The sequence below is a fragment of the Priapulus caudatus genome, unplaced genomic scaffold (genome assembly GCF_000485595.1).
Source record: "Priapulus caudatus unplaced genomic scaffold, Priapulus_caudatus-5.0.1 Scaffold251, whole genome shotgun sequence".
Taxonomy (NCBI): domain Eukaryota; kingdom Metazoa; phylum Priapulida; class Priapulimorpha; order Priapulimorphida; family Priapulidae; genus Priapulus; species Priapulus caudatus.
In genome coordinates, this window is record NW_014577312.1 from 39538 (window position 1) to 54934 (window position 15397).

At 41.0% G+C, this 15397-nt stretch overlaps 1 protein-coding gene across 1 annotated transcript in view; it reads left to right on the forward strand.

The window, feature by feature from the left end:
• The window catches only part of LOC106808062 (extended synaptotagmin-2-like), a gene marked incomplete in the record, with an annotated part of 41305 nt that overhangs the window by 798 nt on the left and 25110 nt on the right, over positions 1–15397 (forward strand). Inside the window, 6 exon segments of the mRNA XM_014810620.1 lie at positions 4959–5162; positions 5873–6026; positions 12358–12399; positions 13800–13937; positions 14230–14306; positions 15139–15295. Of these exon segments, the coding sequence (XP_014666106.1) occupies positions 4993–5162; positions 5873–6026; positions 12358–12399; positions 13800–13937; positions 14230–14306; positions 15139–15295 (738 nt within the window).

Consider the following 15397-nt stretch of genomic DNA (forward strand, 5'->3'; position numbering starts at 1 on the left):
GGTGAGGTTTCAGGGTTTTCCCAGGGTGAAATTCAACAGCAGGGAGGTCGGGAGGACGGAGATGGGAGGGGCAGGGGGAAACTAAGGGCGTCAGGGGGGCGTGTATTTTTACCGCTACACACTTAATTAATGGTAAAATCTCCAACACCCATAGACGGTATTTGCGGGTTCTTGTATATATAAGATAGCCCGAGTTCGGTGTACAGTTAACTTAGTGGTTGGGTTCAGGACATGTCAAACTGTTTGAACTTGGTATTGTCTGCAGATGCATGGTCCGGTACGTTAAAATACACGTGTCGGCGTGTCCTGGCTGGAATGGAATTCTTGACGCATCGCATTCCCTGCGCTTGGCAAACTTTTATTGTGGTGGAATTTCAATCGGGGCCACAGCGCTATATTTAACGGGCAGCGGCAACGATTTGTACACAGGGGGGAGTTTCACGCGCGCGCCCGTCTTGCCGCAACGTAGGGAGACCCTGGGTATGACAAATCATCAGCAGGGCATTTTTAAATATTAATGTTATAGTCAAATCACTTCAATAGATAGACATGAAACTGCAGAGGCATCAAAACTGTTTTTAACATAGAAAATAAAAACCATACCAGTTTGTTTTACTGTAAAATTATATACTTAAAATTAAAGTTAATCTTTAGGCCTAGTATTATTTTGCCATCTTTTTGAAACATACACAACACACAACAACATTTCTTCGGTTCAATGATAAGAACATGGGTCCAATAAATCAATGAGCATTTTACTCAAGATTAAATATTATATTGGATATCAATAGAATAAGGTTATAGGGTTAGGGTTAGGATTAGCGTTCAGGGTCCTAGGGTTAGATTTAGGGTTAGGGTTAGGGCTTAGCAACATTGCGTTTTATTGGGACCCATGTTCTCTATGATATCCTTGGGCCATTTCTTCTTTGTATTTTTTAACATCAATAACAATTAAACCAGAACAAGTAAGTACAAAGTAGTATACTAGGCCTAGTATAAGTATACCGCTAGGGGGCCTAATCTATTTTAATTTATATTAACAGGCATAATTCGACCATCGATTATGCAATTTTAACGAATGCTACAGTAAACTGGCCCGTTGTGTGTTAATAAGTCACTACCTTATACGCCAAACGCGTATTAGTTTGTCCATATCCTGCTGCTCGGTTACTAAGGAAATGTCTATATTGAAATCCGCGAGTCAAGAAACCTCGGTTGTTGACAGGTTAGAAACCGTCATGCACGCCGTGTAACGGTCAGTACTTGGGACGCGGTGCTCATACAGATTATTGTTGCACGGACATTTTCGACGGTATGAATCGGCCCGTCAGCTGATTTCGCATCCTTTTGTAAGTCTTGAAGTGCGCATTCGTACGTTATGGTTTTACTCTTGGGATTCGGGTAAATGAATATACGTCTTCTTGAGAATTACAGCAAACATAATTAAATGTGGGCCACTAAGCGCAAATATAACACTAGGCCCAACCAATTTACCGGGACAAACAATCGTGCTCAACATTCTTGTAAGCAACAATGCTGGACGCCACCGAACCGAACTCGTGGTTTATTTTGTTGGCCATAGAATTTTCGCAGTTGTCGCAGAATTACCAAAATTACGGATGTTTCAATAGACATCTTCTTAGTAATTAGCAGTGATATTGGACAAACTAATTACGCGTTTGGCATATAACGGTAATGGTATTATTAATCAACCAAGCGTGCAGTTACATGTAGATCGGGCCAACTTATGCATAATCGATGGTTCGATTATGCTTTTAAGTATTATGGATACAAACTTATAATTAAGTACAATCTTCTTCTTGGCTTAAAACGAACTTAAAATGTTCTAAAACCCTAACCCGTAACAGTATTATCTTATTTAAGAGGTGCAGTTGCACTACGCCTCAACTTACCTTACCATGAGGCATAATTTACGCTAGATTTACTGATATGAGTTAATTTTTGATATTATTGTTGCCAAGATCATTGTTTGTATACAAACTGATCTTCCATCTTGGAAAACTGTTATCGTATGCTACCACTAGGTGGCGACGATCCCCTAAACACCAGAATGGCTCGAAATGACTTGAAATGGTATTTATTTATTTATTTATTTATTTAAAGACGGTACATTGGTAAAAGATATATTAACATGAGCTTGCATGCTCTCGCCGTCAGTGAAAAAATCAATGGTCAATGGGATTTTGAGTCTCTCGGTGTTTAGGAGGTCCTGGTGCATGCAGTGCAAACTGTATGCAGTGCCCCTTCGCTCACTCAGGATACGCTCAGAGGATAACGACTAGATTTGCATCTGCGTACAGGAAGCCTATATACATATATATACAATTCTACTAAGTATAACGAATAAATTCATATAATATAATTATAATATGACAAATCATATTTTAAGCGCTCCTTGAATCACTGAATCTCTATAATATAATCTGGATAGGGCATCCGCAGCCATCATGACACCAGTGACACGCGCGCAGCGCACTTCCAACCACTCTGCTAAGATGGAATCTGCCCGCGTCTGTGCCCCACAACATTTCAAATGAATATTAGAAAACGCGACTTATTCTTATTATTAAATTAGCATCAGAAAAAACTTTGATACATACTTAAGAGATTATATAAATATGGATATGTAGTATAGGATACATGTTATGGAGCTAACAAGGGGAACGAGAAATTACACAAAAATAATTTTTTACGATGAACGTCACGAGCACGTGGCTAGCTAGTCGGAGACCTAATTCAACAATAATTATAAATAATTTTATGTTACCATTTCGTGATGAAAAACCATGGTGTTGTTGAAAACACGTGGTATGAACATGATGAAAATGATGAAACTTGAAGTTATGTACTATACTGTATATATATATATATATATATTTTTATTTATTTTAATGAATATAGAGATTGCTAGAATTTTAGATCATAGGAAAGCTACATATAATGGATAATTATTTTATATAAATTAATATAGCGTGTTGCTCGGGGGAATAGCCCCTGCGCGTGCTGGGTATTGTTGTTGATACAATATGTACCACCCAGAGGATTAGAGGTATTCTATCTGGGTTTGCGGTTTACATTATTGTATTTTAGGTATGTTGATGATGTGTTAGCATGGCCTGTACCAATTAGATTCGCTAGGTACTGTGTTTCTAAGCCCGACAAGGGCTTAGCCGAAGCCGACGCGACCGCAGTAATGGTCCTTACCCCGCGATAAACGCACCCTCAGAATTACAAGCGGAGTTACTATAACGTCTGCATTTTGCGGATAGACAATGCTGTGGACCTGTTGTCTTATCTTCTAACCTAGCAAGACCGTTTTCTTGGAGGTAAGGTACTTGTAAAGTGTAATTTTGTCATGGATGTAAAATTAATGGAAGCTAAACCAATGGTGTAAGCTACACCACATTGTAATTTTGCGTGTAGTGCGTGTGTTACTCACTGCTACAATGCGCTCTCGTCGTCGACCTCACGGACGGCAGTTAGATGCGCTGAGGTCAACAGGTACTGATGATTCGTTTCGCGGACCACGGAAGCATTCCACACTCTCGGATGGCGTTATAAGAAACATGCTCGCCACTCAGGCTTCACTGTTCCTTAACGAGATTTCAAATGGATTTCAGCTGGCAATTGCGGCTTTCTGAGCTAAGTTTTTTGTTGGCGGCATTTTTACTCCGAGTTAGTTTAGATTTCGATGGATTTCATTCACGACTTCGCGATTTTGTTGGGTTTCATCGCGACTCATCTGTTCCGGCGTTCCTTTAAGAGACTCAATATCTAATTTTTATGAACGATTATATCTAATAATTTTTGGTATTGTTCGGAGACGAAATGTCATGTTTCGACGATAGCAATGCATAATTCAATCTGTACACCCGGTCAATGAGCTCACTATCGAACGATTGGGCGAGTTCTGCGTTTGAAACGGCGCCGATCTCCAGCGGCGTGAGAAATGTGAGTCCATTATGAAGAACTGTCTGACAACGGAACCAATGCCGAACAGACTTATGAAAGCAACATACGACAGAAGCGATTTGTGAACAGAAATAAGCAAAGTGACAAGTACAATGATAATGAAGATATCTTGAGTCAGGGTGGGACTGGTGAGTAGTATGGAAGCAGAAGTACAGGTGATATGCTCCAATAATGCTATGAGCAGAAATGAATCGGTATGAGGGAGTATTAGCGCATGGCACGTGAATAATCTGGAGACTACATCGATGTGCCTGAGGTGATTGCCGCAATGGTAAGCATAATTTTAACATGTTTAGGGAATTATGAGAAAGGTTTTAGAAGAATGATAGACCTATGTAACCTGTAAGTAAGTAGACTTACGTCTTTTGATAGTGACTATACATCCAGTAAGAATGATACCCACCGGTGCTCTTCGTGACCTCATTTTTGCACCGCAACGCTGCAACGTTTTTGCAACGCTCCACTGGCGGCTTTGACGAGGCTCGTACGGGAGTTGGAAAGCAGGTGGTAGTTTCCCAAAATGCAGTGCGCCGCCTATAGCCCTGTACTTGCAGCCATTTACATAAACTGTGCAACTCGGATGGAGCAACTCGCAAACAAAGATGGAGTGGAATGATTGAATGTTTGTGTTATATTCGCATGAAATCAAGCGAGCGTCGAGCGAATTTTGGCAGCACGCTTTCCTACCTGCTATATATTTATGTGTCAGTGTGCAGCAGCTAGCGTGCGGCGGCCAGCGTGTGTTGCAGATGAGCATTTTGACGGCATTTACAGCAAATTGTCATCAATAATAGGTGAAAGAGAGTAGAGAAACATTAAGACTTTGTTAGTAAATAGATTTCGTATTTATTTAGCATTCTATTTTATTGAAACGCTCCAAATGCCTGTGCACCGTACTGCTACGACTGTGCAACATCGGAGCAACCTATACTGATGGTGTTGTGATTGTTATTTTTGTTTTCCAGATCATCTTATCACACTTGTCCATCAACACCTACAATGTCTAGCAGCGAGCGGAAGGTCGAAGCTTCGGAAAAGTGCAAACATGTTGCAAAAGGAGCAGCCAAGGCAACCAAGTCCACCCTGAAGAGCGAGCTGCTTCCCATTCTCATGAAATTCGTTAAGGGATTTTCAATTCTGTCAGGAGTATGGCTTGTAGGATACTACAGGTCAGTCTATACTTCATCTAAGTCATTTCAAGTTGTTATAGTTCTTTGTTGTTTGTGTTAACAACATGCTGTAACTGATGTCTTATAAGTCCTATGTGGACTATATAGTGTACTGGTAGTCTTTATAACAAAAAACTGCAAGTTCTCGAGTACAAGAGAGTGTTTATTTCTTACGGTTTTGCTGGTTGGCTTCATATGGCAAGCAACCTCCTAATTACAGGGGTAGAAATTAACTTTTGAACACGGGAGTCCAACGGACTCCCTACCTTCAAAAAGAGGGAGTCCGCAGCAAAATGAGGGAGTCCGCAGTCTGAGGTTCAAAATTAAAGATATTAACAATAACGCATGTGTTTATTTTTAAGATTCATGCGGTTGCACGTCTGTCAAATATTCTTTGGATATTAGCTGAAAAAATACGGTATTTTCACGAGGCCGTGCTCTGGAACGAACTAGGTAGTATGGCAGAATTTTCAGGGAGTCACACGGACCCCTGCATATGTCAAATCAGGGAGTCCGACAGTAAATCAGGGAGTATTTGACTCCAGACTCCCATTAATTTCGCACCTTGTGATTATTACTTGTTGCCCTGTAACCATGGGTTACAGTTTGTTGTTATCATTTATCTCTACCAGGAGCAATCCCAGTAATGAAGGGATCTGTTATAGTCTTCGTGGTCATTACTATATATCTTCGCTATCTGTTCCTTTCAGGTATAGCCTGTCGTGGGTGCTACTAGGTCTGCCGATATGGCTGTGGACCAGTTACAAACAGAACAAGCAGATTGAAAAGCGCATGGTACAGCATGAGATTGTCAACAATGAAAAGGAGGTTATACTTGCATCGATTGAAGACCTGCCAAGCTGGGTGAGCATGCGCCACTTTTTAATTAATGAATATATGGAAGATTAATCTGTTTAAGAGCAAGGTAATTGTGTTTGTCATGAATACAGAGAAATGAGAAAATGTGTGGACGACTAATACAGACATTTAGTGAGTAAGGCCAAACAAAAAAATACCTTTGGTTCGGGTCACATGGATAGTAAAAATTAGGGTAGGTAGGTATAACATTTTTTTCCCCCACAAGTTAAATGTACAGCTTGATACAGCTTGAAATGCAGCTTGAAATGCAGCTTGAAATGCAGCTTGAAGGCATTGAAGGCAGCTTGAAATGCAGGAGCCACGAGATGCAAATTAAAAAACAACAACCCCTGAATGATGAAATTTGAAACCCTCTAAAAGTCACCGCAGTCGCACATTTTTTCACTCCGAAATGTGAAGTCGGGCGTGTTGTTATGCTTTAAAAATTTAGTCATGAAAGGGGGCACTTTATAGAGCTCTATATATAGTTGTGTTGACATCTTCAAAGCATGTGCAGTCTTGCATCAATGAACCTCGCCCCGTGTGTGTATTTTAGAGATCTGTGCTGCCAGTCAACTAGTTTGCAAGGTTATATATATATGTGGGGTATGATGAGAAACTCGTCGGCATATTATAGCATTCCTGAAGCATAACAAACTTGCTTCAAAGCAAGGAATTGCAGCGTTCACGTTTGTAGGTTCTCTCTGCATTATCATCATGATGTAACAGGAACATGTACGTAATATTGAAAACAGCTGTGATTGTTCGCGACAAAAGTATCCATGAATGCAGGCGTGTCAATGAGAAGGCCCTGTCTAAACTCTTGGGATCGTATATAGGAATGATTCTTGTCTACAGTCAGTACGAGTTTAGTGTCCACTGTCCAGGACTGATAGGTGGTATTGATCGTTGGGATATACATGCCCTGGAAAGCTTGCCTAAGATAAGATAAACGATGTTGAGAATTCCGTTCAAAAATGTAGTGAATATTGTAGTTATAGGTAGATAATTATCATTAATTTACTTATCAGTAGATAAGTAAGGTGTTATTGTCAACGTTAATTCTCATTACATAATACACTATTCGAATTTATGCATGTTAACTTTCAATTAGAATGAAAACATACGAGTAAAACACATGGAATGTGTGATTTACTGTAAAGACGTGCACGTGCACGTGTGCGAATGTGCAATTAGATTGAATATTGAATAGAATCAATCATCGTTTGGATAAAGCATGTAATGGCATGCATAATGGCATTAAATTTAATGGCATGGATAATGGCATCTGCAATATTGTGCTGATCAGTTCTATTACTATAGACGTAATCTAGACCGTTGTGATTGTATCAGGAGTGTATAATATAGATTATAATATATAATATTCTATATAATATAGATTATACACTCGGTGATAGTACTCTACATTCCTATAACACCTCCACACTCATAATACTCCTAAAATACTCCTATACTATACACTTCTAATTGTATAACTTAACATCAGGAGTGAATATAATAATAGAATAGAATATCTATCAGAATCTAATAGAATATCTATTATTATTCACTCCTGATTCCGTGTGTACGTTGAGCTATTATACGCGCCCCACCCCAACAAAATCAGCTGCTGGTCAGGCTGCATTCTTTGGCTATGTCGTTCCCGTCCCTTGCCTGCTATACACCCACCCATAGTAGAATGCATAATGTTGTTGTCATACTGTACATCGTAGTGGGGCGGGGTTCGTGGTAATTGTTCAATGTTGTGTTATTGTGCATTGCGTGAATCAAAGCTATTAAATTCTATAATGATCTGCTGAATGTACACACAGACTCACAGTGTAGAATATGCGTAACGTAAACAATGATTCACGGCATCGCATACCTGTGTTATCAGGAGTAGATAATAGGGATTATTAATAGGGATCCCTATTATCTACTCCTGGTGTTATCAGGAGTAAGATAATATAGATAATATAGTATAGATCCTATATTATCTTACTCCTGGTGTTATGTACCTAGAATCCTTTACCAGGTGTATACACGTAGAAATTGCGCGTTCTCTATACACACATCTTATAATAATTACCGAATAAAAATAGTAATCTTACAGTACAACTAAATATCGCATAGAAATTATACGTGTGAATGTGAACACGTGTGTGGGAGGTTGTCTAGGCGGTATAGGATGAGCTTTGCAGCTGGCTGTTATATATATACTGCTGCACCTCTCTGCAGTCTATGTGATCGGGCAGGCATAAAAGCGGTATTTTTACACGACTAAAAATAGCACGAACGCCTTTTTCGCGCGCGTTGGTCTATCAGTATCAGGGATGTCTGCCTCTGGGTAGAAACTATACGGGATCGATCAAACAGTGATGCATGGGCAGCATGACAAGTGTTGATCAGTATTTGCCAAGGCCTATAGATATAAACTTAGGTTGTTGTTTATATCAAGAGCTAATAATGCCTTTATTAGAGGTTATATACTGATTACCTAAGTATTATTAGCTCTTGTTTATATCTATATGCCTTTGTATTTGCTGATTTTCAGGAGAGATTCTCAAGGGTCCCGAATTATTGCGTGGAAGCGAGGGGTGAGTAATGACAAATTTCACCCAAATTCACACAAATTTGTCATTATTCGCCCCCTGATAGAATCGATATGGTGCGCCCGTCTTAGGCAGCCTGCATGTTCTCTTTTTCAACGTTTGTCTTTGTTCAACGTTTTTTATAGAATGGTTTAGGTAGTTTTGTGATCGAGCAGAGGTGAATAATGACAAATTTGTGTTAATTTAGGTGAAATTTGTCATTAGTCACCCCTGGTATATAGTGTATGGCACTGATAGCACGTTTAAGTCCCCCCACCACCACCACGCTCACTCTACAGCGCGCGCACACACACACGCACGCACGCACGCACGCACGCACGCGCACGCACACGCACATACACATAAAGAGCTAATAATACCAGGAGTAAGATAATATAGGTTACTCTTCTATTACTTCTATTTCTCTTCTCTTCTTCTATTCTAGTCTACTCTCCTATATTATCTTACTCCTGATAATACCTATATAATAGCGCCCTGTTACACACGTGCTGTAGCGTGAGCGTGGTAGGGGTGACTTCACTTGATCCAGCTGCCAGTGAGTTTATGTAGTATTGTTTTAGTCATATTGGCTCATGATGATAGAAGTATTGTCCTGATCTGATATGTAGTTGATCAGCCTACCATCTGCGACCAATGTCGCTGGTCAGTTTATGCCCAATGTCCTCGAAAAACTGGGGATACCCCACCTGACTGCATTCGTACTAATAGGTTTGGCAAGCTATTTGCTCGCCTATTAACGTTTGTCGGCATAGATCTTACAACGTGAAGTTTTTGCACCAGTCAACAGATCTCGGCAGTGTAGTACAAACTTCTTGTGCTAATTTGTTATTTTTTACCTGCTATCGCAGTTCTTGCTAGCAGGCACGCGCATGTATATATATGTATGTGCGTGCGTGCGTGCGTGGGCGTGCGGGGCGTGGGTGCGGGCGGGCGTGTAAGTAGTATTGGTACCAGCGGTTTATGGAAATGGCAGGCACTTGCTAGGTGTACTAGCAAGCAAGATGCAGGGCTTGGGTCTGGTCGAGGTTGGCCATGACACATGATAGGCCAATTTTGACTTTTCAAGGTAGGCTGGGTATAGCGGTACACGTTGTGATCAGCTGGCCCAGTAATATATCCGCTTGCACTACAGAATGTCAATGAGCAGAAGTGGAGTCAGTGCTCTTGTGTGCTGCGTTGAATGTACATGGACAGAGCAGCTGTTGCAGCGAGCTGTCTACACAAACCCCTCCATATTTATTGCCACCACCATATGCACAGTATGCGTTTTGATGAACGCACTAAAAATTAAGGGAAGCACAAGTCCGTGGGCATTAGGCGTTGCACCTATCGAATTTCTACACGTGTGTGCACGTGCGTACGTGCGTGCGTGCGTGCGTGCGTGCGTGCGTGCGTGCGTGCGTGCCTACATTCTAAGGAAGGCTTTCAGCTTCCCGTTTCCAGGTTCTCGGTTTATTAGTAGGTGCCGTAGTGGCACCCGTTTTAAGGGTAGTGTCAGGTTGCGTCGATAGATAACAGAAACACAGTATTATGAAAACTACTCTTCGTGCGTCTATTTCAGCCTAATCAAACACAATCCTACGATACTATCAAGAGTACATAATAGAGATCTCTATTATGTACTCTTGATACTATGCAGATGTCTCCAAGTCGTAACACTCGCGCCGCGTGTCGCGTAATCGAATACGAGTAATTCCGTACCTTAGACAGGCGGTTCGCGGAGGCGCTCGGCGGGGTGAAGGTAGGTCGGTGGAAGGTAGAGCGGAGAAGTATCGCTGGAATAGGGTGTAGGAGCTAGGCGAAAACTGGACTGTGCTGCGGAAAGGATGAGAGCCGAGTTCCTACCTGGGGATTAACCCTCGCAGATCGGCCCTCGAGTCATTAGTGTACTCGGATGCTAAGGGGCGTTGTGATTACCTGCGGCGTTCTATTATTATGTATCACTTGGAGCGATGAGGTTTGTTGTTTATGGTGATTGCTTAGGTGGGGCGGCTAGTGTAAGGCGGTATGTTGAATCTCTGCGGGAGCCTGCGCTATCCTACAACATCGCTAGCCGTCTGCGCTGAAACCCGTATATAGTTCAACAACTGGGAAGTTCGACAGGTTATGGTAATCATCAAGAGCTAATATGACCTTTATTAGGTATTATTAGCTTTTGTGATCCTCCAGTTCTTACCAGCTAGAATGCTGCTCGTCTAAATGCACAGGACCCGGTATAAATTAGTGTCAAGAGTGTACGTATTAAGTATGCATACTTACTACGCTCTTGTTAGTATGAATATTACAGCAATAGTATGAACCCGTGTATATCAACTGTGCATGCCGGTTTATTGTAAATTATCCGGGAAAGATTGCTGCTATATCCAGCATCCTGGGTTAGACTGAATCATTCCTGCTGCAGGGAGGGCGATGTATTGGGTGGGGTGGGGTCGTAGTCATGCATGTGTGAATCCCTCAGCATGCTGCACCTCATTACATACTACTCACTCATGCACACTAGGCATGCTACGTTCGAGTCATGCAACCACACGCACTGATTCAAGCGTTGTAAAAGTCTAGCCAAGTGATAAGTATACTCTGTGACTAATGTAACAACATGTAAGGTAACATATAAGAAAAGATGTCACGCAGTGGTAAACATGCAGTTTCCAGCAGATTAAAATAGGATCTGTAAGTCTGGTAACCATGGGCGTAAATCCCGGGGGGGGATGGGGGGGATGCATCCCCCCGCTCTTGAAGGAGGGGGGGATGGCCTGTACAAATATCCCCCCTGAGATTCAAAAAAAAAACTCCTTCCTCCGTTCCCCACTTGAAAGTTTAGCTAATTATGATAATTTTGAGACATGGGCAGACCTAAATCATTTCAATTACTGCAGGGGCGTGTACAGGGGGGGGAGGGGTCCAGGGGGTCCGGACCCCCTCCTTGCTCGCGAAGAAAACGCATCTGAGGGGGTCTAATTTCAAAAAAATTCTGGGGGAGGGCCCCAGACCCCCCCTTCGCGTGATCATCCCCCCCCCACTCCTCGGTACGGATTTACGCCCCTACTGGTAACTCACTGTCCCATTCTATGACTCACTTTACAATATGATACAATCAGGAATGTATAATAATAGATAATATACATATATAGATAATAGATAATTATTATTATACACTCCTGATACCATTGGGTTACTGTGTGTAAGGGGGGAAGTCTAGACAAAAACGTGAATATTTTGCTAGAGCGCTGAATGCTCATAAATTATACGTATAGTAAGTACCCTCCTGTTTTTCGACTGGGAAAGAATCGCCAACTCTATCGTTACTTCAGTAATCCCCATCACTGCCAGTGATGCCATTGTTATAAGTCAGTCGCGGCTGCTGAATTTCCTGCATTTTCGGGTGATACACACGTATGTACTAAATGGTCTATTTTCATTCACACCTGATACGCATTTATAGCAGTCAATGGAAGTCATTGCGTGTGATTTCAAATGTTTCGATGTGTAAGCATAGCAAAAGCACCGAGGCTAGCCTGCCTGTACAGGATGGGAATCAATACTATGAAGCTAGTTATATTCCATTAGGCAAGTGGAATAGTTGGTATTCAACTACCCCCTGTGAATACTGTATATATCATTTAGTTTATTATCAATGCTGAACCATATACTCAATCGTGGTTCAGCATTGATAATACATATTATACACATAATATTTACATGTTTTCTTTGCTTCGTTTTCACAGGTGTTCTTTCCGGACGTAGAGCGAGCAGAATGGTTGAACAAGGTATGACTATATGACTGGTATGACTATATGTTGAAGACGAACGTGAATCCGGGTCGATGATCATGAATGTTCACCAGTTCGCCACGCGGCCGTGAATTTATTAATCGAGTATTTCTGTCAGTTTTATACGATTGAAAGGTATTTTTCCTCATTTTTAAATGTATCATTTGCAATTATCGTTAGAGCGTGGGGAAATATATTTTTAGCAACCACGTTTCTACTTTCCTTTCATTCCACGTTTCGTCAGTTGTTTTAAAAGTACGTAAAATCTGTGGTTTGATTTGTGTGTTAGAATGGTATAAACTTGGCGATAAATTCCCATAGTAACGCACTGGGTAAACCCATAAAGGGCCTATTGACAACTTTATCTATAATAAATACCCATAGTAAAGCTGTGAGTGGATAAAGGCCAGCCATTTATTGCTTGGCCGGTGTTTCCACGACATATACAGAGACTCCCCAACTTACGAACAGGTTCGGTTCCGAGCGGTCGTGCGTAAGTCGATTTGTTTATAAGTCGAACATATGTACGTACGTATGCAGTATTGTACAGTAGTGTAGTATATGTACGTGTGAACATCGAGTAACCTTGAAGTTTACATAGTGTCAACATATACGTGAATACAGGAGTTGGCGAAAGTCAAAATCAGGGGGGCGATTGTGTCTTTTTATTCACCAATATTGACATTATAGCTCATAGGGTCTATGTCCCCCAGTGTACTATCGGAGGGTACCCTGGGTACGGTTCGATATATTGGAACGTACCCTGGTAACTATCTGATATGGTTAGGGTTAGTGTTAGGGTTAGGGAGTAGGCGTAGGCGACTCCCTAGACTCGTTAGTGGAGTAGGCGAGGTACGGTCCGGCATATTAGATATAGTACCAGGGTACGTTCCGGTATTACCGGACCGTACCCAGGGTACCCTCCGATAGTACCCTGGGGGACATAGACCCTCTCAGCGACATTATACACTAATGGACTTCAGGGCAAATTGTTTGTATCATCGAAAGTTCGTAAGTCGGGGAGTCTCTGTAATGGCAGTGTAACGTATGGTAGACATAGTCTGTTTCATGATAGGTTGTACGTATACATGTCTATTAATATATGCTAATTTATGTGAGAATTATTAAGTTAATATGATAAGTATGTTATTGTGTAATACTGTTACACAGAAAAGTATTTAGGAATCCTGTTGGTAAAGTACATACAAATGTCAAGGTACTGGCTGTATATCTTAGCCATATCGTTATAACACGGAATGTATACTCATGTGAAATAATAAATTAACTAATAAACTAATATAAATTATAATTAATATTAATTATATTAAAATAATAATAATTAAATATTAAGTTTAACTAAGCTTGTTAGGATCTTTATCAGACTATTTCTGCTTCAGATAATACTGCAAATGTGGCCATACATCAACGACTTTGCCAACCAGATAATGAAGGATATTATAGAGCCAAGCATACGAGACAACCTTCCTTCATCGCTCAAGTCATTCATGTTCGAAAAATGTGATCTCGGCGACATTGTAAGCTATTTTTAAGTCGATGAGTGCACACTGCAGTTACATAATCATATGTAAATAACATAATACAACAAGTTCTATACTATATGCTATATAGTATCCTACATATATGCTATCCACATGCTATGGAATGTCCCATTGAAAATGTGTTAAAATTAACTATGTGCGTGGTTTTTAACAACATTGACAAATGAAAAGTCTGTATTTGCGTAATATGCATCAATGCATTTATGTTGGTAGTTCTATGATTCACATAAAACCAATATAAACACAAATTGCATTTTCTGTTGTCTAGGCACCAAGAGTTGGCGGAGTCAAGGTATACACAGACGCTGTGCATAGGGATGAAATTGTCATGGATATGGAAATATTGTGAGTCCCCATTCTATTTCAGAAATCATAACAGATTTGTGCTGGGTAGTTACGGAATGGGTCCCATTGTATGTATGAATAATTTTACGAAATTGTGTGAATTGCATTCAATATTCTAAGTTCATGGCAATATATTTTAGAAACGAATTTCTTTAATCTGGAACTCGTATACAAAGAAGCATTGGCATATGCCGATGAAATAATAAATCTCTACTAAATTAATCTGATATATCCACTCACCCTAGTAATCTGAAATCGATGACAAATCTTTGCATAAACTCATATGATGCATGAATCCGCATGTTACAATAAGCAAGTTTTTCTGAATGTTGAACCACAATCGCCAGTTGCCTAATCCAATTGTTTCAGACACCTCATTTCGCAAAACTTCAAATAACCAAAGTAAACCAATCATAAGTGTAATGCATAATCACATGACTATTCTGCGCTTAGTCGTGATGCCAGTCTGTGTCTATAGTCGTAATAAGTAATAATAGTCTGATATTCAATAATCAATATTTCAATGATTTCAATATCTGATAATTAATAGTCTGCCTTAGACCGTGTTTCGTGATGCCAGTCTGTGTCTAGTCGTAATAAGTAATAATAGTCTGATATTCAATAATCAATATTTCAATAATTTCAATATCTGATAATTAATAGTCTGCATTAGACCGTGTTTCGCGTCCGTTATGACGTAACGGTGGCCGTCGAGGATGTTCGCTTGTCGAGATGTTCGCTTGTCGAGATGTTCGCTTGTCGAGATGTTCGCTTGTCGAGATGTTCGCTTGTCGAGATGTTCGCTTGTCGTCACGTGTTTCGTTCGCCGCAGCTACGCCGGCGACATGAACGTCAAGGTGGCCGTCAACAGGATTCGCTGCGGAGTGAAGAACATTACGATGCATGGAACGATGCGCTTCGTCTTGAAACCTCTCATTGGCATCTCACCGCTCGTAGGAGCCGTCACCGTCTACTTCCTAAACCCGCCCGTAAGTGTGCGTGCGTGCGTGCGTGCGTGCGTGCGTGCGTGCGTGCGTGCGTGCGTGCGTGCGTGCGTGCGTGCGTGCGTGCGTGCGTGCGTGCGCTCGTCA